The 23023-nt window shown below is 44.8% G+C and overlaps 1 protein-coding gene across 6 annotated transcripts in view; it reads right to left on the bottom strand.

Moving 5' to 3' along the window:
- NR3C1 (nuclear receptor subfamily 3 group C member 1) overlaps positions 1-23023 on the bottom strand; it is a 192292-nt gene that overhangs the window by 9111 nt on the left and 160158 nt on the right. For 5 of the 6 annotated variants that reach the window (XM_063928123.1, XM_063928126.1, XM_063928124.1 and 2 more), the window contains exons 5-6: positions 20813-21091; positions 19575-19719 (exon numbers count right to left, since the gene is read on the bottom strand). In XM_063928123.1, the coding sequence (XP_063784193.1) occupies positions 19575-19719; positions 20813-21091 (424 nt within the window). Of the gene's footprint in view, positions 1-2127; positions 3319-19574; positions 19720-20812; positions 21092-23023 lie in introns of those variants that run through there. The other variant, XM_063928127.1, reaches the window with a different exon arrangement.

The raw sequence follows: 23023 nt of genomic DNA, 5'->3' as shown, positions 1-23023 counted from the left end.
CCCCGTAGTGCTGCTGCGTGTTTTTCTAGAGAGCAGTGGTTACCAGATCTGTTGTGGTCATGTGACTTTTTGCGTTAGGAGCCACATTTGAAGAAAGAAAGAGCCGCATGTGGCTCAAGAGCCACAGGTTGGCCACCGCTGTTTTAAAGGTTTGTACTTGTTCAGTTGTTTTGTGCAACTTGCTGTACGTTTCTCATTTTCTCTCAGAATACTGTATATATAAAGATATTCTGTTGACATGCAAGCTTACAGTTGTACAGTTTCCAGGACTGAGCTATAGTTATGCAATACAAGCAATGAAAAAAGCAGCCATAAAAGGGATACAGTTGGAGAAAGGAATGTCTGATTCCAAGACACAGCGCTGAGTACGTGTCAGCAGACCTAAGCATCTTCAGCTGCATGGTCACTACAGAGAGAGACATCACTCAGTGTTACCAGATGTTTATCTTTTATAGACTCCAACCCTATGAATTGCAGTATCACACCAGTGTTTATGAATGCAAGTGTTCTATTTTCCTAACCAGGAGAATGCAGGGTTCAAAAAACTGATAATCATATGAAGGCGTTCTAGTGAAAACTCTGTGTGCATGGCCATTAAGAATCTCTATCTATCGTCGAAATACCGACACCAGAATCCAGACACTACTTGGAATGCCGGTGCTGGGATCATGATGATTACACAGGCTGCGAGTTTAGAAGGCTAGGTTTAAGCTGTGGGGGAAGGTTAGGGTTAGACTGTGGGTAGGGAGGGTTAGGTATAGTTGTGGGAAAGGAGGGTTAGGGATCATGGTTAGCTTAGTTAAAAAGTGTATGTCAGTAGTTTAAACAGCGGAATGCCGCTGTCAGTATTTTGACAGCTACCATTGCAACTGTCGGGCATCTTCTACATTAGAAGATTTTTCTCCATCGATTTGAGAGATAATGAAGAATTTGAACGATCTATCGTTCAAATCATTTAGTGTGTATGCAGTGAACGATGCGCGCACCCGTGGTCGTTGGAAGCAGGTTGTCAGTCGTCCATGCATGCAGATCAATCCCAGCAGAGCAGATCGTTTGTCATTCAGATTGTTTGTAAAATCGCTCAGTGTGTACTCAATATCGTTTGTCAGGGAGTTCAAGGGAAATCGCTCATCTTCCAAATTGTTCATCTTTTATATCTTTCAAGTCTTCTAGTGTGTATGGGCCTTTAGTTGCAACGCAATGCAAGTAGGATATTGTATATTTGTATATTGGGGGTAATTCCAAGTTGGTCGCAGCAGGAAATTTTTTAGTAGTTGGGCAAAACCATGTGCACTGCAGGGGAGGCAGATATAACATTTGCAGAGAGAGTTAGATTTGGGTGGGTTATTTTGTTTCTGTGCAGGGTAAATACAGGCTGCTTTATTTTTACACTGCAATTTAGATTGCAGATTGAACTCACCCCACCCAAATCTATCTCTCTCTGCAAATGTTATATCTGCCCCTCCTGCAGTGCACATGGTTTTGCCCAACTGCTAAAAAATTTCCTGCTGCGATCAACTTGGAATTACCCCCATTGTGTGTGTGTGCGACTGATTCTATACACGGAGCAGAACAGGACATGTACTGGAAAAAAAGCTGCAGCTGCTACAGCAACTCTTCGTATACAGAGTCAGAGACCCATACACACTAGATGAGAAAGTGAAAGATCTTGCTCAGAAGGGACAATCTGAGCGAGATCCTTCACAATCTCATCCAGTGTGTACACTCAATGTCATTAACTATGCGTTCTCATGCGCATCGTTAACGACCCCCACCCTTGTCTGAACATGTACAGACCACGGACGTCCTCGATAATGACAGCCATGCTGCAGATGAAGCATTGCCGTCGTTACCGCCATCCCCCCCCCCCCTGGCAGCTTCGGCAAGTGTTTATGAACTTGCCGGTGCCGACCGCCCCACCGGGTCCCCTCTGCCGCCAATATCGGCGGGAAACGGGCGGGTAGTGTGTATAAGGCTTTAGCCGTACACAGATATGCTAGTGTCATAAATCAAATTAAACAGAGTCTCCTGGTGTGTCCTAGCCGCATTGTGTTATGACATAAGAGACATAAAGGGGAATAGCCAAATGCCTGCATAATTGTGACCTTAACTTTATTAAGACCTTCATAATACAGTACAGTAAGTCATAAACATAACTAATGAATCCAATATAGGATAAAAGGAATACTTTTCATTTATTTATCATAATGATCCACCATTAAATTTGTTGGACATGGTATGTGACCCTCTAAGACTCAGTAACGTGTGTGACCACACAATCAAAATGACTTCAATCAAATGTTTATAGTAACTGTTGATCAGTCCCACACACCAGCTTGGAGGAATGTTGGCCAATTCCTACTTGCAGAACTGGTCCAACTTATGGCTATTGGGGGCTTTTTGTACGAACGCTACACTTCATGTCCGGCCCAATATATTTCTTGGACTACGGGGATTATTCAGAGATGAATGCAGACCTCCTATAATTACGAACGCATCGGATCTAAGGTTGACCCCTGGCTGCGCTGTCAGGCAGTCAGTGGCCTTTTTTTTATTTTTATTGGAGTGGCTAAGTACATTCACCCTGCAATGTGCGAGTCCATGCAGCAGCTTTGCTCCCACTTTGAATGCGCACCGGCAAACTGCGCTGCTCGCCACAATAGCGGCTGGGTCTGAATGACCCCCTACGTCTGGAATTTGACTCGGCCACTACAAAAAGCTAAACTTTGTCTGTTTTAACCTTGGTTTGTCCACGGATTTATGCATTTATGGTTGCTGTCTTGCTGCAAGGCAAACTTCTGTTCAGATTCAATTCATGATGGAAACCCTGACATTCTCCTGTAGAAATTGCTGGTACAATTCAGAATGAATTGTTTTATCAGTGATGGTTTCAGCCACGCAGTGTCTTATTAGTGAGCTCAGGTCATTAAACAATAGAACAGGAGTTCCCGTACACCCATGTGTACATCTGCCAATATGCAGCTTTGGATGCATCCTATGGGTTGTCCCTTTTGTGTAGGCTTGGTTGCTATTTAGTCATCATCATCATCATCAGTAGGCACATGCAACTGACCTATACTATAAGCAAACAGGCGTATGTACGCTTCCACCTAGACCCGCGGAAGTGTGAGCACTCCCTCACTGAACTGTGCCTATGTGAGAATGCCCCCAGTTATCTGGTATAGGACTCTACAGTACTTGTGTGTGCAGAATTCTGGAGCGGGCACAATGCAAAATACATGGTACATGCTCTGCCAACAGACAACGCTGCATCAGCCCATAAAGGACCTCAATGTGAGCATTTGTCTCTCTGTTCACCTGTAAAGTAAACGGAAAGACAAGGATCTATCAATGTTTGTGAGTACATAGCCTGGGGCTTTAACAAAAGAAATAAAACAGATAATGATACAGAAATACATATAAGTGCTGTGGGAGCTGGTAGTGCTGCAGACTTTCTTATGCTGACAGGATTAAGGATGAAAATACAGCTGGATTCTTCTGTGATATTTAATTGGTTTATCTGTTCCCATTCTCCGCTAACTTCTCATGTATATAATATAGTTTATACCTTTTCCCCCACACAGAGATCAATTCCCCCCATCCCACCCAATGGGGGGCTCAGAAGCCCAAAAATACATGTTGGGCCCTAAGCGTAAAGCCGAGCACATGACGTGAGCCAGGGAGGTGGAGTCTGCTACTGTGGATGGCCACATGCACGGGCTGATAGGGGTGACTTGCATTACAGGGGCATCTTGTTTAGCCAGTCCTGCATTTCTACAATTACCTACCAGGATGCTTCAACCACACAATATTAAGCAGAATAGTCTGCATAGTAAGTGTGTATATGGAGTGGGAGTCACACATGGAGCATCCAACCTCTACTCAACAACATGTCAGTGTTAGTAGCAATATGCCAATTGTAAATCCCATTGATAAACCAAATGTATCGGTGTGCCTAATAAAATGTCAGCTATAAAAGTACTACCAGGAGTAACAGTTATTTCAATAAATACGTGACCAGAAGTAGTGATGCTGACAAAATGTAATTAGAGCCTGGTAACAAGTAACACGGCTATTGATATAGATGGGAGGAGAGAAAGACAGGCCCTATACTGACTACTCATCTCTATTGCTGCCATCAGGCTAGATGCCATGCTGGCATATCGCTGTCACTGTCCCATTAGATACCACCAATGCATAATCTAACTCATATAAAGCGAGTGACATGAGACACCTAGCATGACACAATACCCAGGAAGCTCACGGCTCTTTCCCCTCACAGCTCACCACTTGACCTTCTTAACATACTTCCTGTGCAGCACTAAATACCCAACATCAATAGTACAGAAAACCTTTGTATTGTATAACTATTTACTAATAATATGCCTACTTTCAGCATTACTAATCAACTCCATGGTAAACTGCAACAATCATGTGGATGACCTACTTTACCTTGATAAGGAAGCCTCAAGATTCTAACTCTGTTCCATCCGTGACCCAGTATACTATCCCACACACATTACATTATGAATAGATGTGCACTGACTTATAATGATGTAGAGTTAAAACATATTGCCGTATTAAGATTGTTCTTTAGAGCTGTTACAGCGATGTGTTTGGACTGTGGGTTACTGGAAACAGTGACAGGTACAGAATAATTCCAGTCGCTAAACTGGTGTTAATACCTGTATCCGGGGCAAGGCTGTAGCTACATGTGTGCATGTGTGTCTGGCAGGTTAGCTCAGTACCAGGCTGCAGTGCCTTAACTAGACCCAACCCCCCAACCCCCCCCCTCCAAATTGAAATTAGAGACAGCGCGCGCTATGGCTTGATGGGGAAGGGGCATGGGCACAGAATAGTACCAATTCACAGGGTATGGGTCTTTAAGTCGACCGCTATTGGTCGACATGCATTATGTCGACATGAACAAAGTCGACATGGAAAAAGGTAGACATGAGTTTTTTCACTTTTTGTGGTGTCGTCTTCTTCGTAAAGTGATGGGGGAACCCCAATTAGTGCACCGCGTCCCCTCGCATGGCTCGCTTTGCTCGTTCCGCTACCGCTGCACTTGGCACAGGTTACCGTTCCCAGTCGTAGTCCACGTGGATCGTAAAGTATGGAAAAGAAAAAAAAAAAAGTGAAAAACTCATGTCGACCTTTTTCCATGTCAACCTTGTTCATGTCGACCTAATGACCATGTTGACCTTTTGACCATGTTGACCAATAGTGGTCGACCTAATGACTGTCGACCTAATGACGGTAAGCCAATTCACATTACACCACACAGTAGCATCCGTTATTCATGTTCCATCGCACAGTATTGCCCCTTATAAAATTCCCTTTCTGTATGTGCACCACCCTAGTTTCAGTGCTGACTGCTACCCAGGAAAAGGACAGGTATATGGGGGGTAGGTGGGGGTAATGCAAGAAATCATACACCAGTTACATAAGAGGTGACAGAAGTCACGCCAATATCAGAGATGCTTAATATGAAATGGTATTTTGCTGTAACCACAAACTGTAATAGCCCAAATTACTCTTTGCCTGCGGTTCATCAGACGGACTCGCACTGCCACCTTGACAGATGCCATGTCTCATGCCTGTGATGTGTGGGTTCTCTATGAACACTAATATCTTCAGCAACTTCCAAGTGAGCTCCTGTACACAGCACCAGGTCTGTGGAGCTGCCCTTGGTGATTGAGCATATAATAGTAAAAATAGGATTTTGGTACTTACCAGGTAAATCCTTTTCTTTGAATCCATAGGGGGCACTGGAGTACTCTTGGGATATGGACGGCGTAGCAGAACAAAGGCACTGAATATTTAAATTTAGAACTCTCCACCCCTCCATATCCCAGAGTACCTCAGTGTACGAACCCAGTGTTTTTACTGAGCGAACTACTATAGAGAGGTTGACAATGGAGAATTCCTATAACATAACGGACAACAACAAAGTTGACCCATAACGTTAATGTCAACTAAACAGTTGACAGCATAACCGATAGACCTTTATAGTTTGAACCAATCGGTGAAAATGTGTTACCATAAGCTCCTTTGAGCTTAATACAAACCAGGTAAAATGTGTTACCCTAAGCTCCTGTGAGCTTAACACAACCCAGGTAAAACTGCTCTGGGTGGGCGTCCAGTGCCCCCTATGGATTCAAAGAAAAGGATTTACCTGGTAAGTACCAAAATCCTATTTTCTTTTTCATCCACTAGGGGTCACTGGAGTACTCTTGGGACGTACCAAAGCTTCCCTCGTGGGCGGGAGAGCTGTTTGACACTTGTAACAGTAGGCAGCCAAAGCTAGATGCTGATGCGGCAACCATTCATAACGTGTAAACGTGCACAAACGTGGTGCACTGAAGGCTATGTAGCCGCGTTGTAGACGCTCCACGACCCGCTGGGTCTGACATTCCCACAGAACCTGTGGGATGAGCTATTACTGACGTAGGCGACTGTAACCTAGCCTTAAAGTAAGCCTGACCTGTAGTCATTATTATCCAACTGGATAATGTCTGCTGAGAAACTGGCTAACCCCAGTTGGCAGCATCATAGAGAACAAACAACATATCCGTATTACGTACTGTAGACGTTCGGGACATATAGACGCGTAATGCGTGTACCACATTCAGAATTCTAGAATGTGCTGTCAACACAGGAACCACTATTGGTATATTGATGTGAAGAATAAGAAAGCGGAATTCGTCCGAAGATCTGCTTTGTCATGAGAAAACTCAAATACGGTGGCTTGGAATACAAGGCACCCAAATATGAAAACAAAACCCTTGCCGAAGCTAAGGCTAGAAGAAAAATGTTTTCCCAAGTGAGAAACTTAATCCCCATTTGTTGTAAGGGTTCAAAATATGAAAACTGTAAGAAATCTGAACCCAACCTCAAGTCGCCTGGCGCTGTAGGTGGGATAAATGGAGGCTGCACTTTGATGACACCTTGTAGAAAGGTGTGTATCGACGCAATAGAGTCAAACGTCTTTGAAAATAAGTTGACCACACAGATACCTGCACCCTCAGTGCAGATAAACGCAGTTCTCCATCCCACCCCGTTTGTAAAATAACAGAATACGGGTAACTTGAAAGATGATGTCGGAAACTTCCGAGCTTTACCACCTATATAAGCACACCAAATTTTGTAATAATGAGCTGCCTTAAGCGGCTTACTAGCTCGTAACATGGTTGGTATAACCGATACTGTAATGCCCTATTTCTTTTCTTAAGAGGGCGGTCTGAACCCCCACCCCGTCAACCGCAGCTGCGGTACATAGGTAATAGGTACATAGGTAACTATGGGTAAAAGAACGTTCCCTGTTGTAACAGGTTGGACGTATTATGAGCTGGCCAAGATCGTGTGCAAGTATTCCTTGGAGATTCGAGAAGCAAGCTCTCCGAAACCCATGAGATATCACTAGTATGACTGTGACGAACTGTCTTATGATCCGTTTTGGCAACGGAGAGAGCAGCGGAAAATGGTGGAGCCAGATACACGATGCTGAATGACCACACGAATGTGAGAGACTCCACCGCCACTGCCCTTGTGATCTGTCGTTTTGTACACATACTGAGCTTTTGTAATTGTGGCGAGATGCCATCATGTATACCTGAGGGTAACCCCTTCTGTGGGCTCACATATGAAACACCTCTGGATTTAATGTCCAGTTTTCAGGATATAAATCCTGACGGGTGAGATCATCTGTCTAACAGATGTCCACTCGCGGAATGAACCCCGTTGACATCACATAATGGTGTTCTGGGCAATTGAGGATTCGAGTTACCTGCCGCATTGCCATGCGGCATCTTGGTTCTCCCTGGTTGTTGTGTATGCAACTCCCGTTGCGTTGTCTGACTGCCCTTGGTCAGACTGAAAGCGAAGCATGTAGTGCATTGTAAATTGCACGGAGTTCCAGGACATTTATCGACAGCAATCTGTCGTGATCCGTTTTAGAACCTCTGTCGCTGATCTTTTTTTTTTTTTTAACTACAACTCCTGAACTTCTGAGACTCTCGTCCAGAGTATATACACCCTCGCCCCTCTGTGGGAAACGCGAGTGAAGGGCGGCGAACTAAAGCGCTTTGAAAACACATCATTATTCTTAACAGGCGAATACACCAATGTACCGCTAGTGTGCGTGGCTTTTGCACTAATTACTAGATGTACATTTGTTCTTGCTGGTGTAGTAGGTAAATGTCTTTGATTTACCGTATTTATAATCTTACCTAGGAATTGACGTCGTTCAGACGGAATTCGATGCGATTGTTTTTGAACTTGACCTGCCACCGCAGTATACATTAGTAGCGCAAGTTAGAGGAACTCTGTTGAGACAGAGTTCTTATGAGCAGATCGTCTAAGTTAGAGGAACTCTGTTGAGACAGAGTTCTTATGAGCAGATCGTCTAAGTATGGAACGATTGTCACTGTCAGGACTCTGAGATGAGCTATCATCACCAACATCACTTTGGTAAATACCCGAGGCGTTGACAAGAAGCCAAACGGTAGACCTGAAATGGTTAATGGTTGTGGCGTTTTGCAAACGCTAGAACCTGTGATGACCAAACCGGAATGGGTAAATACGCATTGTGAAGATCAAGTGCAATTACGCAATTTTGTGGCTCCAATATGCAAATACTAACCGCAGAAAATCCATTTTCAAACTGCAGTAAGTGACTTGCTGATTGAGACTGCGACGGAGCTGTCTGGTTTTGTTACCCCAAACAGAGGGGAATAAGTAACCCTGACTCTGTTGGTGTACTACTGCCTGGTTATAAAGACAGCTGAAAACCAGCAGAGACTAAATGGCAACCTGCCAAACCGTTCGACAGAGGCAGTCTTGTCCTTTAATCTGTAAATAGCCGAGACATCCATGAGTTGATGTCTGGAAACGCAAATGTAACGTGTAAAGACGCGCTTCCACAATTGGAACATGGAGATGGCCTAAGAGGTCGTCAAGCCACTGGCTTGTTGACTGTAGCGTCCTGTCGTTACAAGGCGTGACTGTTTTGTACCACCGCCTTGAAAAAACGGAAGTCTAAAGGGATTAAACGCCGGCACAAGTATCTCCGTTTTGATACTGGATGCGGTAATGGCTGAATATCAAATTTAGGACCAAACAAGCTCTGGCCTGTCGCGCTTAAACTAGCGACGATGAAAAGTGAGAATCGAAGTAACCGGCGTTAGCAGAAGCTTTACAGATATACTCTGCAGCTTCTTTTAACAGTTCATTGTTTCCATACATAGTCTAGTGACCCAAATGTATCTTGGGTCTTTATAATGTTTGACACAGACGCATTTACCAATGGCGGATCGCGTCTTAAATAGTGGTTAGAGTCTACTCAGTCTCTGTAAAAATGGAGACATTGACTCACTGGGATTTAGCAATGTATGGTTGTCAAAAACCCCGCACTATCTGAGTGCTGGACTAATGTACCCTTCTCACTCGTAGTTATCGGTGTGAGATTTGACATAGAATCGTGCATTAAATTATAAGACCAGTTAAATAAACACCCTGGTACCCAAAGGGAAATTGGCCCTTTGGAAAGACTGTCCTTCGTTAGTGCTGGTGGAGTAACTTCCGAGACTCCGATTACCGCTCTTTTAATTTAATAAAATCTTCCATCCAAGTGTGGGAATCCCACAAGCCGATGTTAGTGCTTTGAGCACAGAAAAAACACTGGGTTCGTACACTGAGGTACTCTGGGATATGGAGGGGTGGAGAGTTCTAAATTTAAATATTCAGTGCCTTTGTTCTGCTACGCCGTCCATATCCCAAGAGTACTCCAGTGACCCCTAGTGGATGAAAAAGAAAGAGCAGCTAAGGGACCTGCTGAGTATACACAGCTACTAATCACCCATACCAATGCTTACTACTACCACTGAGGGGCTGGGGGCTCCAAGTTCTCACTTTAAATCCCTGCTGCCAGCCGGCATTAACAGTACTGTGGCACGCTGATGTTGTCATTACAGGCTGCAAGCCATATGCAATTGCCATGGGGGACAGGTGTGGCTTTGGAGGGTCACAGGATAATTTGGGCTGCCCAGCTGTCATACATGCAGGGCTTGTGGTTTAAGGGGGCTACGCTACCTTAAAAGATATGTTAAGTACGGAATTCAAAATGGAAGAACTGGCTTCTCATCATGTGACACCACTTGCCCACAGCTGTTTCTGAAACACTCTCTGGGAGTTGTAGTTTCCAGCCCGGGAGACGGGGAAGCCTGGAGAAAGCAGAGCTGCAGCGAGAGACAACTGGCAGCTGTAGCGCTGTCCGCTGTAATATATGTAGAGTTGCGCCCGGAAATAAAGGAGCTGGACGCACTGCTACATACTGTACATTACAGCGGGTAAAGATGCAGTTGTTGGTGGCGGCGGAGCAGGGACCAATGATTACCAAACCTAGCAATGTTGCCCAGTGTGTAAAACAGCGGCCAATTGTGAAACAATTCGCCATAGCGGCCGTCCATGAATCAGGCCCTAAATTCCTAATTTATACAACCATTTAGAGAAGCTGCAGATCCCATTCTCCATACCTCCCACAGCTGACTCAGTACACACTTTCTATTCCCCTCCCTTAGCCAGCAACACTGCTAGGTTTAGTACTCATTGGCCACTGCTCCCCTAAATCACAAAATAGGCAAGAAACCCCGCCTTGTGACTGGAAGATTGTCTGGTAGGGAAGGAAATTGTTAATAACTGGACTAAGTGGGAGACTCGGCAGGGAAATGGGTAAAGGGTGGACAAAGAATGGGGATTCAGTAAGAAATGATAACAGTGCAGCAATGAGCGGGTTAATGTGATGTTTTAGCCAGAATATCATTTTGACAATTTTATAGGCAAGGGCCCCATAAGCTTTAATTGTCTCTGATTAGGGTAATACAAGGCAACATATGAATTTTTTAGATTGAAACAACATGTTAAATGGATTGTATCAATGTTTTTCAAATAGTGTAGTTTTATATTCATAACGTTATTATGGAAAACCTTTTACAGACTAGCGTGGAAAAAGCACGCAAATTATTAAGTGAACAGGATTGAAAGCATTTTTATTTTCCGATCAGCATGAAAAATAATCATGTTTACTAGGTCCTAGTGCCAAAAAGAATTCCTGTCCTGACCTTGAGACAGTGAGCTTATACCTGGGGAGTCTCTGATTCCCATTATTGTAAAGGTATGTGCCAACCAGTGGTGCAGAAAGTGGGAAAGCTGGTATTACCTGAGCCCCATAGTGCAGTGGTGGAGTAACCATACCGCCCACCCATGATGACTGCTGGTATTACCTGAGCCCCATAGTGCAGTGGTGGAGTAACCATACCGCCCACCCATGATGACTGCTGGTATTACCTGAGCCCCATAGTGCAGTGGTGGAGTAACCATAGCGCCCACCCATGATGACTGCTGGTATTACCTGAGCCCCATAGTGCAGTGGTGGAGTAACCATACCGCCCACCCATGATGACTGCTGGTATTACCTGAGCCCCATAGTGCAGTGGTGGAGTAACTATACCGCCCACCCATGATGACTGCTGATATTACCAGAGACCTGGAGTGCACTGATGGAGTAACTATGATCCCTACCCATGATGCCTGCTGGTATAACCAGAGCCCTGGAGTGCACTGATGGAGTAACTATGATCCCTACCCATGATGCCTGCTGGTATTACCAGAGCCCTGGAGTGCACTGATGGAGTAACTATGATCCCTACCCATGACACCTGCTGGTATTACCAGAGCCCTGGAGTGCACTGATGGAGTAACCATGCCCCCCATCCACGATGTCTGCACTGCAAAATGTACACCAGCATCATTAATTGTACCAGTTGGGAAATGTAGTTGGCCTGCAGAAAGTTGTCAATGTGACTCTGTCCCCTTATTAGTACATTTTTTTCCCATTTGTTCAGTTCAGAGTAGCCAGCCAGTGGCAATACACTAAAATAAAATAAACACATATAACTTGGCTACTAATAAAAAAAATTCACAAGTACAAGGGTGGTTCAATAAGTAAGGTAACAAGACCTCTGTGTGTAATGTAATTTCTCTATCGTCCTAAGTGGATGCTGGGGTTCCTGAAAGGACCATGGGGAATAGCGGCTCCGCAGGAGACAGGGCACAAAAAAGTAAAGCTTTACTAGGTCAGGTGGTGTGCACTGGCTCCTCCCCCCATGACCCTCCTCCAGACTCCAGTTAGATTTTGTGCCCGAACGAGAAGGGTGCAATCTAGGTGGCTCTCCTAAAGAGCTGCTTAGAGAAAGTTTAGTTTAGGTTTTTTTCTTTACAGTGAGTCCTGCTGGCAACAGGATCACTGCAACGTGGGACTTAGGGGGAAAGTAGTAAACTCACCTGCATGCAGAGTGGATTTGCTGCTTGGCTACTGGACACCATTAGCTCCAGAGGGATCGAACACAGGCCCAGCCGTGGAGTCCGGTCCCGGAGCCGCGCCGCCGACCCCCTTGCAGATGCTGAAGCGTGAAGAGGTCCGGAAACCGGCGGCTGAAGACTCCTCAGTCTTCATAAGGTAGCGCACAGCACTGCAGCTGTGCGCCATTTTCCTCTCAGCACACTTCACTGGGCAGTCACTGAGGGTGCAGAGCGCTGGGGGGGGGCGCTCTGAGAGGCAAATATAAACCTTATACAAGGCTAAAAATACCTCACATATAGCCCATAGGGGCTATATGGAGATATTTAACCCCTGCCTGACTGGAAAAATAGCGGGAGAAGAACCCGCCGAAAAAGGGGCGGGGCCTATCTCCTCAGCACACGGCGCCATTTTCTGTCACAGCTCCGCTGGTCAGAACGGCTCCCAGGTCTCTCCCCTGCACTGCACTACAGAAACAGGGTAAAACAGAGAGGGGGGGCACATTAATGGCTATATATATATATATTAAAGCAGCTATAAGGGAGCACTTAATATAAGGATATCCCTTGTATATATAGCGCTTTGTGGTGTGTGCTGGCAGACTCTCCCTCTGTCTCCCCAAAAGGGCTAGTGGGTCCTGTCTTCATTAGAGCATTCCCTGTGAGTTTGCGGTGTGTGTCGGTACGTGGTGTCGACATGTATGAGGACGATATTGGTGTGAAGGCGGAGCAATTGCCAAATATGCAGATGTCACCCCCCAGGGGGTCGACACCAGAATGGATGCCTTTATTTGTGGAATTACGTGATGGTTTATCTTCCCTTAAACAGTCAGTTGAGGACATGAGGCGGCCGGACAATCAATTAATGCCTGTCCAGGCGCCTCAAACACCGTCAGGGGCTGTAAAACGCCCTTTGCCTCAGTCGGTCGACACAGACCCAGACACGGGCACTGATTCCAGTGACGACGGTAGAAATTCAAACGTATTTTCCAGTAGGGCCACACGTTATATGATTTTGGCAATGAAGGAGACGTTACATTTAGCTGATACTACAGATACCGTAAAACAGGGTATTATGTATGGTGTGAAAAAACTACAAACAGTTTTTCCTGAATCAGAAGAATTAAATGACGTGTGTGATGAAGCGTGGGTTGCTCCTGATAAAAAGTTGATAATTTCAAAAAAGTTATTGGCATTATACCCTTTCCCGCCAGAGGTTAGGGCGCGCTGGGAAACACCCCCTAAGGTGGACAAGGCGCTCACACGCTTATCCAAACAAGTGGCGTTACCCTCTCCTGAGACGGCCGCACTTACGGATCCATCAGATAGAAAGATGGAAGTTATTCAAAAGAATATATACACACATGCAGGTGTTATACTACGACCAGCTATAGCAACTGCCTGGATGTGCAGTGCTGGAGTAGTTTGGTCAGAATCCCTGATTGAAAATATTGATACCCTAGATAGGGACAATGTTTTACTGTCGTTAGAACAAATAAAGGATGCATTTATCTATATGCGTGATGCACAGAGGGATATTTGCACACTGGCATCTCGGGTGAGTGCTATGTCCATTTCAGCCAGAAGAGCCTTATGGACACGACAGTGGACAGGCGATGCGGATTCAAAACGTCACATGGAGGTTTTGCCGTATAAAGGGGAGGAGTTATTTGGAGTTGGTCTATCAGACTTGGTGGCCACGGCTACTGCCGGGAAATCCACTTTTTTACCTCAAGTCACTCCCCAACAGAGAAAGGCACCGACCTTTCAACCGCAGCCTTTTCGCTCCTACAAAAATAAGAGAGCAAAGGGCTTGTCGTACCTGCCACGAGGCAGAGGAAGAGGGAAGAGACACCAACAGGCAGCTCCTTCCCAGGAACAGAAGCCCTCCCCGGCTCCTGCAAAAACCTCAGCATGACGCTGGGGCCTCTCAAGCGGACTCGGGGACAGTGGGGGGCCGTCTCAAAAATTACAGCGCGCAGTGGGCTCACTCGCAGGTAGACCCCTGGATCCTGCAGATAATATCTCAGGGGTACAGGTTGGAATTAGAGACGGATCCTCCTCATCGTTTCCTGAAGTCTGCCTTACCAACCGTCTCTTCCGAAAGGGAGAGGGTGTTGGAAGCCATTCACAAGCTGTACGCTCAGCAGGTGATAGTCAAAGTACCCCTATTACAACAAGGAAAGGGGTATTATTCCACTCTATTTGTGGTACCGAAGCCGGATGGCTCGGTAAGGCCTATTCTAAATCTGAAGTCCTTGAACCTCTACATAAAAAAGTTCAAGTTCAAGATGGAGTCACTCAGAGCAGTGATAGCGAACCTGGAAGAAGGGGACTTTATGGTATCCTTGGACATCAAGGATGCGTATCTACACGTTCCGATTTACCCCGCACACCAGGGGTACCTCAGGTTCATTGTTCAAAACTGTCACTATCAGTTTCAGACGCTGCCGTTCGGATTGTCCACGGCGCCTCGGGTCTTTACCAAGGTAATGGCCGAGATGATGATTCTTCTTCGAAGAAAAGGCGTATTAGTTATCCCATACTTGGACGATCTCCTAATAAGGGCAAGGTCCAGAGAACAGCTGGAGACAGCTTTAGCACTATCTCAAGAGGTGCTAAGACAACACGGGTGGATTCGGAATATTCCAAAATCCCATTTAATCCCGACAACTCGTCTGCTGTTCCTAGGAATGATTCTGGACACGGTTCAGAAAAAGGTTTTCCTTCCAGAGGAAAAAGCCAAGGAGTTATCCGATCTGGTCAGGAACCTCCTAAAACCAGGAAAAGTGTCAGTACATCAATGCACAAGAGTCCTGGGAAAAATGGTGGCTTCTTACGAAGCAATTCCATTCGGCAGATTCCATGCAAGAATATTCCAAAGGGATCTGTTGGACAAATGGTCAGGGTCGCATCTGCAGATGCACCTGCGAATAACCCTGTCACCAAAGACAAGGGTGTCACTTCTGTGGTGGTTGCAGAAGGCTCACCTATTAGAAGGCCGCAGATTCGGCATTCAGGATTGGATCCTGGTGACCACGGACGCCAGCCTGAGAGGCTGGGGAGCAGTCACACAAGGAAGAAACTTCCAGGGAGTATGGACGAGTCTGGAAAAGTCTCTTCACATAAACATTCTGGAACTAAGAGCAATCTACAATGCTCTAAGCCAGGCGGAACTTCTCCTGCAAGGAAAGCCGGTGTTGATTCAGTCGGACAACATCACGGCGGTCGCCCATGTAAACAGGCAGGGCGGCACAAGAAGCAGGAGTGCAATGGCAGAAGCTGCCAAGATTCTTCGCTGGGCGGAGAATCACGTGATAGCACTGTCAGCAGTGTTCATCCCGGGCGTGGACAACTGGGAAGCAGACTTCCTCAGCAGACACGATCTTCATCCGGGAGAGTGGGGTCTACATCCAGAAGTCTTCAACATGTTAATAGACCGTTGGGAAAGACCAATTGTAGACATGATGGCGTCTCGCCTCAACAAGAAACTGGACAAATATTGCGCCAGGTCAAGAGATCCACAGGCAATAGCTGTGGACGCACTGGTAACTCCTTGGGTGTACCAGTCAGTGTATGTGTTTCCTCCTCTGCCGCTCATACCAAAGGTATTGAAGATCATACGGCAAAGAAGAGTAAGAACAATACTAGTGGTTCCGGATTGGCCGAGAAGGACTTGGTATCCGGAACTTCAAGAGATGCTCACGGACGAACCGTGGCCTCTACCTCTGAGAAGGGACCTGCTACAGCAGGGTCCCTGTCTTTTTCAAGACTTACCGCGGCTGCGTTTGACGGCATGGCGGTTGAACGCCAGATCCTAAAAGGGAAAGGCATTCCAGAAGAAGTCATTCCTACCTTGATTAAGGCACGGAAGGAAGTCACCGTGAAACATTATCACCGCATTTGGCGAAAATATGTAGCGTGGTGCGAGGATCGGAGGGTTCCGACGGAGGAATTCCAACTGGGTCGTTTCCTACATTTCCTGCAATCAGGATTATCTATGGGTCTCAAATTGGGATCCATTAAGGTTCAAATTTCGGCCCTGTCAATATTCTTCCAAAAAGAATTGGCCTCTGTCCCTGAGGTCCAGACTTTTGTCAAGGGAGTACTGCATATACAGCCTCCTGTGGTGCCTCCGGTGGCACCGTGGGATCTAAATGTAGTTTTAGATTTCCTCAAATCCCATTGGTTTGAACCATTGAAAAAGGTGGATTTGAAATATCTCACATTGAAAGTGACTATGTTACTAGCCCTGGCCTCTGCCAGGAGAGTATCTGAATTGGCGGCTTTATCTTATAAAAGTCCTTATCTAATCTTCCATTCGGATAGGGCAGAACTGCGGACTCGTCCGCATTTTCTCCCTAAAGTGGTATCAGCATTTCATCTGAACCAACCTATTGTGGTGCCTGCGGCCACTAGCGACTTGGAGGACTCCAAGTTGTTGGACGTTGTCAGAGCCTTAAAAATATACATTGCAAGGACGGCTGGAGTCAGAAAATCTGACTCGCTGTTTATATTGTATGCACCCAACAAGTTGGGCGCACCTGCTTCTAAGCAGTCGATTGCTCGTTGGATTTGTAACACAATTCAACTTGCACATTCTGTGGCAGGCCTGCCACAGCCTAAAACTGTAAAAGCCCACTCCACAAGGAAGGTGGGCTCATCTTGGGCGGCTGCCCGAGGGGTCTCGGCATTACAACTCTGCCGAGCAGCTACGTGGTCGGGGGAGAACACGTTTGTAAAATTTTACAAATTTGATACCCTGGCAAAGGAGGACCTGGAGTTCTCTCATTCGGTGCTGCAGAGTCATCCGCACTCTCCCGCCCGTTTGGGAGCTTTGGTATAATCCCCATGGTCCTTTCAGGAACCCCAGCATCCACTTAGGACGATAGAGAAAATAAGAATTTACTTACCGATAATTCTATTTCTCGGAGTCCGTAGTGGATGCTGGGCGCCCATCCCAAGTGCGGATTATCTGCAATACTTGTACATAGTTATTGTTAACTAATTCGGGTTATTGTTAAGGAGCCATCTTTAAGAGGCCCTTTCTGTTGTCATACTGTTAACTGGGTTTAGATCACAAGTTGTACGGTGTGATTGGTGTGGCTGGTATGAGTCTTACCCGGGATTCAAAATGCCTCCCTTATTGTGTATGCTCGTCCGGGCACAGTACCTAACTGGAGTCTGGAGGAGGGTCATGGGGGGAGGAGCCAGTGCACACCACCTGACCTAGTAAAGCTTTACTTTTTTGTGCCCTGTCTCCTGCGGAGCCGCTATTCCCCATGGTCCTTTCAGGAACCCCAGCATCCACTACGGACTCCGAGAAATAGAATTATCGGTAAGTAAATTCTTATTTTCATTCTAATGTGCCTCATATCAGTCATACTGTCCTAACATCAGGTGTAAGATGGTGGGGCTGGTGGAAACATGGTCACACAATGAGGTGCATAGTGTGATAGATTTCTGCATGTAAAGGGCACATCAGCAGCTGAAATTCATCACAAACTTGTCCAGGTGTACGGTGATAACGTCATGTCACAGGAGCGGATTTTGTGCACTGCCTGTGGTGGTTATGCTTGGCTGGCCAGATTGCTGCTCATCTTCACCGTCTTTTTTGCCTCTATGAAAGGTAGTGCACCAAACCTGTTATCACCGTACACCTGGACAAGTTGGTGATGGATTTCACCTTCTGATGTGCCCTTTAGCTGCAGAAATCTGATTGCACTATGCACCTCAATGTGTGACCGTTTTTTCGCCAGCTCCGCCATCTTACAGCTGATGGTGGGACAGTATGACTGATATGAGGCACATCTTATTCCCGTGAGTGGAAGCAGTGGCCTACCTGCTCTGGCCTGGTGGGAAATTAAAATGAAATAGAGAACATTACACACGTAAGAAGTCTTGTTACCCTACTGAACCACCCTCATATATAAGCAGAGGCCTAAGAGAATGGAAGATACTGTAGTAGACAGAGCACTGGGATCATAGGGGGAAAGCTTTTTGCACACAACAAACTCCCAGTCAGGAGAAGCCGTAACACAGCATATTTAAATACAATGTCAAACATCTTTCAAGGTACAGTATATGAACGTTTACATATAGAGCTATAATCTTAGTAGATCTTTTATAAATATCAGCATATTTGCAAGGATTTATTGCTATTTTGAAGTTGCTTTACTATGTTTTATTTCCATCAACAGGAAAAATAAAAAATGACTAACAATGTTTTGCAAATTATGTAATTACCAATTTTGGCGCACAGATCTTATTAATGTGCACATTGCCTCCCATATCTTAGTTCTGGTGTGAAGCAAGTTGCTAGTGAAGTAGAAGCTGTGCCTACTAAAATGGTACAGTTCTCATTCTCCAGCAGTGAATGACTGCCAGCCTGGAAATCTCTTCCACAGAGCACTGACCCCACCACTTCTTTCTATCCTCTCATTGGCAGCCTCAATACGATGAATAACGCTGGTATTGTAGTGTACAGCATGAGAACACCCTTTATAGTAACATAAAGCAGTCACAATTATTAACCCTACAACCGACTGGTTTTTTTTTAGCAAAGAAACAGGGTCTACATAATTAAAAAATAAAAAACAGATTACGCCAGGTTTCCCTACAGGTGATTCAAAGTAGATCAATTCTTACATAATGCCCTACTGATTTATGCCATCCTTGTAATCTATGGATTCCTGCGTTGTGTGGCAATTTGCCAATCAGCCCACAGCACATATTTTTCTGCACCAGCTTCACAAGCTGTCAGATATGTGCTCCTGAGATGTCTAGGATATAATTTGTAACTCTGTTCCAAACAAGCAGTTAGGAAATTACTGCTTAAGAACAACCAAAAATAACACAACTAAATAAATAAGTCAATGTTTCTATTGATGCGCATCTAGGCACGGAGTGTCATAACAGTTCTTTTTTTAATGTAGACCAGGCATGTCCAAACTGCGGCCCTTCAGCTGTTGTGAAACTACATATCCCAGCATGCCCTGACACAGTTATGCTGTCAGAGAATGCTAAAGCTGTGTCAGGGCATGCTGGGATGTGTAGTTTATCAACAGCTGGAGGGCCGTAGTTTGGACATGCCTGATGTAGACCCTTTTTTTCAGCAATTCTAATGAATATATTCTTAGCTTAGCAGCCTCATTCACGATAATGGATAATGGATTTCTAAATACAGTTTAAGGGAGTTCAAATAGTGTACTACTCACTCGTCAATGACAAGATCTGGAGCGAAAAACAGCACACTCCCATTGGATTGTTTGTAAGACCTCCATCCGAGGGCAAACACCATCAGAAACATCCAGGAGTACTGGAGAAGGGTCATTTGGTCATCCAGGTGCAGATTTCTGAAACCTGAGAACAATACAACAGTGAGAACTGTGTACTTCCAAGGACACCAGCCCACCTACATAACAAACACACAGAACCAATGTGTGGGTATAGAAATACACATAAGCTGTCACGGTCTTTAGCTTCCTGGAATCTAGTGTGTTTGTCACATGAAAAATAATACTCATCCTGCTTTCACATGACATGCTAACAGCAAATGAGCCCATTGATCTTTAGTTTCTTTCCCAACATTAGAATAGTAAGATTTTCTAGCCTATGAAATATATCAGTTTAATGGTGTTCATTGTTGGGAAACCTTTGTCTCTACAGATCTTCTCTAATTCATCTGTATTCAAGTTATGGACAATAAATGTATTATTATTAGTGTTATTTATTTATAAAAGCACCATACATTCTGTAGTGCTGTATAATACTGTAGATATCACACTGACACAGTTACAAATGTAACACATGGAAAGCACATTATCTCAATGCAATAAAGAACGCCTCTGCCAAGTATTCTGCAGTAAACAGAAAAATCCAATGCCTATACCGGAAGCTCCAAGATGACTTCTCTCCTAGCCATAATAGCACCATTCAATGAATGGAAGAGTTTGAAGCCTCTTTACAGTCTTGGGCAGGGGCTACAGTCACCAAACATCTTCATCTTGCATTGCCCATCAGTATAAGTGAGCAAGGTATTAAGAAATGTGTCAGGGACAGAATTAATTAGCACCAAAATGCTTCCAATAAGGCACTGTTCTACTGGAAAAGCTAGCATTATAGATAAATTGCTATTTAAATAAATAAATAAATATATATTATATATATATATATATATATAATTTAAATAAACTATTTATCGCTAACGATAGCTTTCCCAGGAGAATAGTACTTTAAATTTGTGAATACACCGTTGACATAGCTCACTTTTAGAATGGTAATGCCATATAATTCTAGAACTTATGATTCATTTGGAGTTAACAGCACCAAAACAACAGAAGTCATTTGTTACGTTTATAAATGTGGCTACATAGAAATATATATAAAAGTTCACTTAATTAGGTTGAATTGGACTTAAGAGGAGGACAGTAAGTTTATGTACAAACCACATTACCTGGTATTGCCTTTGCCCATTTCACAACAGATACCACTTGGCGTCCACCTAGCATATTCAGAGAGGACATGAGTCGCCAGGCAGTTTCTGGCAACGAGCTGTCATAACCCGAATACAAAACATCGGGTTCAATAGCCTCCAATAAGGAGATCAAGGTGGGTGTGAGTTGTGCTACTGATGCCGGAACAATAGTCTTATTCATTGAACTTTCTGGAAGTTCACGTACTGCTGTTGTGTTAGATTGTTGGATTCCCTTTATCTTCTTCTTTGTTTTGCGTGCTAGGAAATAAAATACAAATAGATTTTAGATTTTTTTTTTTTTTTTAAATCTGAAAAAAAAAAAGTTTTAACTTTTCAGGTCGTCTCATGGCACAATATTAGACAATGGTTAATGTTACATTATTGCCATTCACACACTATCCAAACTCACAGTAGATACTGTATAACATTATATCTCCGTCGTCCTTACCGCAGATATCAGTTTGGTATTACTGATCCGATCATTTAATGGCATAATCCATGAACCTCTGCAGGAAGCTAGAAGCTTTTCACAAATAGACAGTAGTGTTCCTGCTAGGCTGTTTTGGCAAGATGCAGCACCGTGCCCATTTTGAAACTGATGAGATGTGCCATGCCTGTTTTTGTAATGCTGAATTACGCCATGTACTTCTCATATTGGGAGCCAGCACATCGGAACATAGAGAGACGGGCGGAGAAAAGGTCCAGGCACCGACACAACCCAGCTCCCAGACATTGCACACATTAATCAAACAAGAGGTGGTAGAACACCGAATTTCTACTCAATGCTGCCACAGGCATTGAAACAGAGGCTTTGGGTCTACCCGGTCATGAACTTGTGCTGGGCTCTCCTATGTGTGTGGTTTCACGAACAGAGTATGCCCGTAGTTTCATGCCAAAGCCACCCACTGCCAAGAGTGCCCTTCCCAAGTGGCTGTCAGGGTCACTATCAGGCTGGATAAACACCTGACCGACATGTCAGCGGACCTGCTGCTGCGCCAGCCGATCAAAGTAAATGTACACACTTACTGATCGGACATTAGGCGTGTCGGTCAGGATCCCCAGCTGGGCAGACATTTGAATTTGCCCATGTGACATCAGCCTAACGACGCCATTCACAGACATATCAGGGGTATAGACCTGCTGACAGGCTCACAATATATCAGCTTGAATGGCCAATATATTGACCAGTGTGTACCCAACATAAGTGCCACGGCACACCTGAGAGGTTCAAGACCACTCATTATGAATTTGGGCAGCAGAGGTAGAGCTATGTCGGGTGCATGAAAAGTAGCTCAAAAGGCTGGTGGGTGTTCTTGATCTCATCTGAGGAGAGGCTCCTATTTGAAGTTTGGGGGGACACAGGCACTAAATTAATGGGATCTTGTCTGATATCTGATAATCTGTGGCTCTCACCTGAAGTGGGGCCTTGTTTGTACATTTTTTTGGGGGTGTGGGGAGGCAACTGGCTCTTATTGGAGCTTTAGCCTGAGATCTTGGGGCCACTGGCTATGACCAGGGAGAAGCATGGCTAATCTAAATGCCTTTTCCCAATATGGGATCAGTGCGTTATAGTACTCAGTTGCACTCTAGCCTGGAGACCAGCGTATGAATTAAACAACAGTTTCAGTACATCTGCTTTTATTTGCCCTGAGCCCTTGACAGGTTTAAGTTAACGTGACACAGGAACGGTCTATGATGTCATGTACTGAACTCAGCATTGCTATGTATGTGAGTTGGAAACACTACTGTTTCAATACTACTACTGTGTCAATTGCAGGCATTATATTATAGTACAGATAATGTAACATTACAATAACTATATACATTCGCTTTAGCAATGCATCGCATCAAAAAAATAAATTCACTCTTCATAGTAATAATGTAACCCCACTCACTGATCAGCACCCTGCCAAAACATCCTAGAATGAAAACTAGACCAGGTTATTCTGGAGAGAAAATGTGTTGTCCTGCGCACTGTCCTCACTTTTCACAGATGATATAATGGTGGTAAAGAATTTTTTCTCGCACAGAAATGAAGATTATGATTCCTTGTACACCCTTACCTGCATTCAGCGTATTATTTCTGGACAAGTAACACACTAATACAGAGAATGAATGCAGGCAGTCAGTTCCCAGATCTCTATCCTGACTTCTCTCCTACAGAACCAAACATCGCCAGACTCCTCTTCT

This window comes from Pseudophryne corroboree, chromosome 6 (assembly GCF_028390025.1).
Source record: "Pseudophryne corroboree isolate aPseCor3 chromosome 6, aPseCor3.hap2, whole genome shotgun sequence".
In the NCBI taxonomy this organism is placed as follows: Eukaryota; Metazoa; Chordata; class Amphibia; order Anura; family Myobatrachidae; genus Pseudophryne; species Pseudophryne corroboree.
This window is presented reverse-complemented; position numbering and strand designations above follow the sequence as displayed.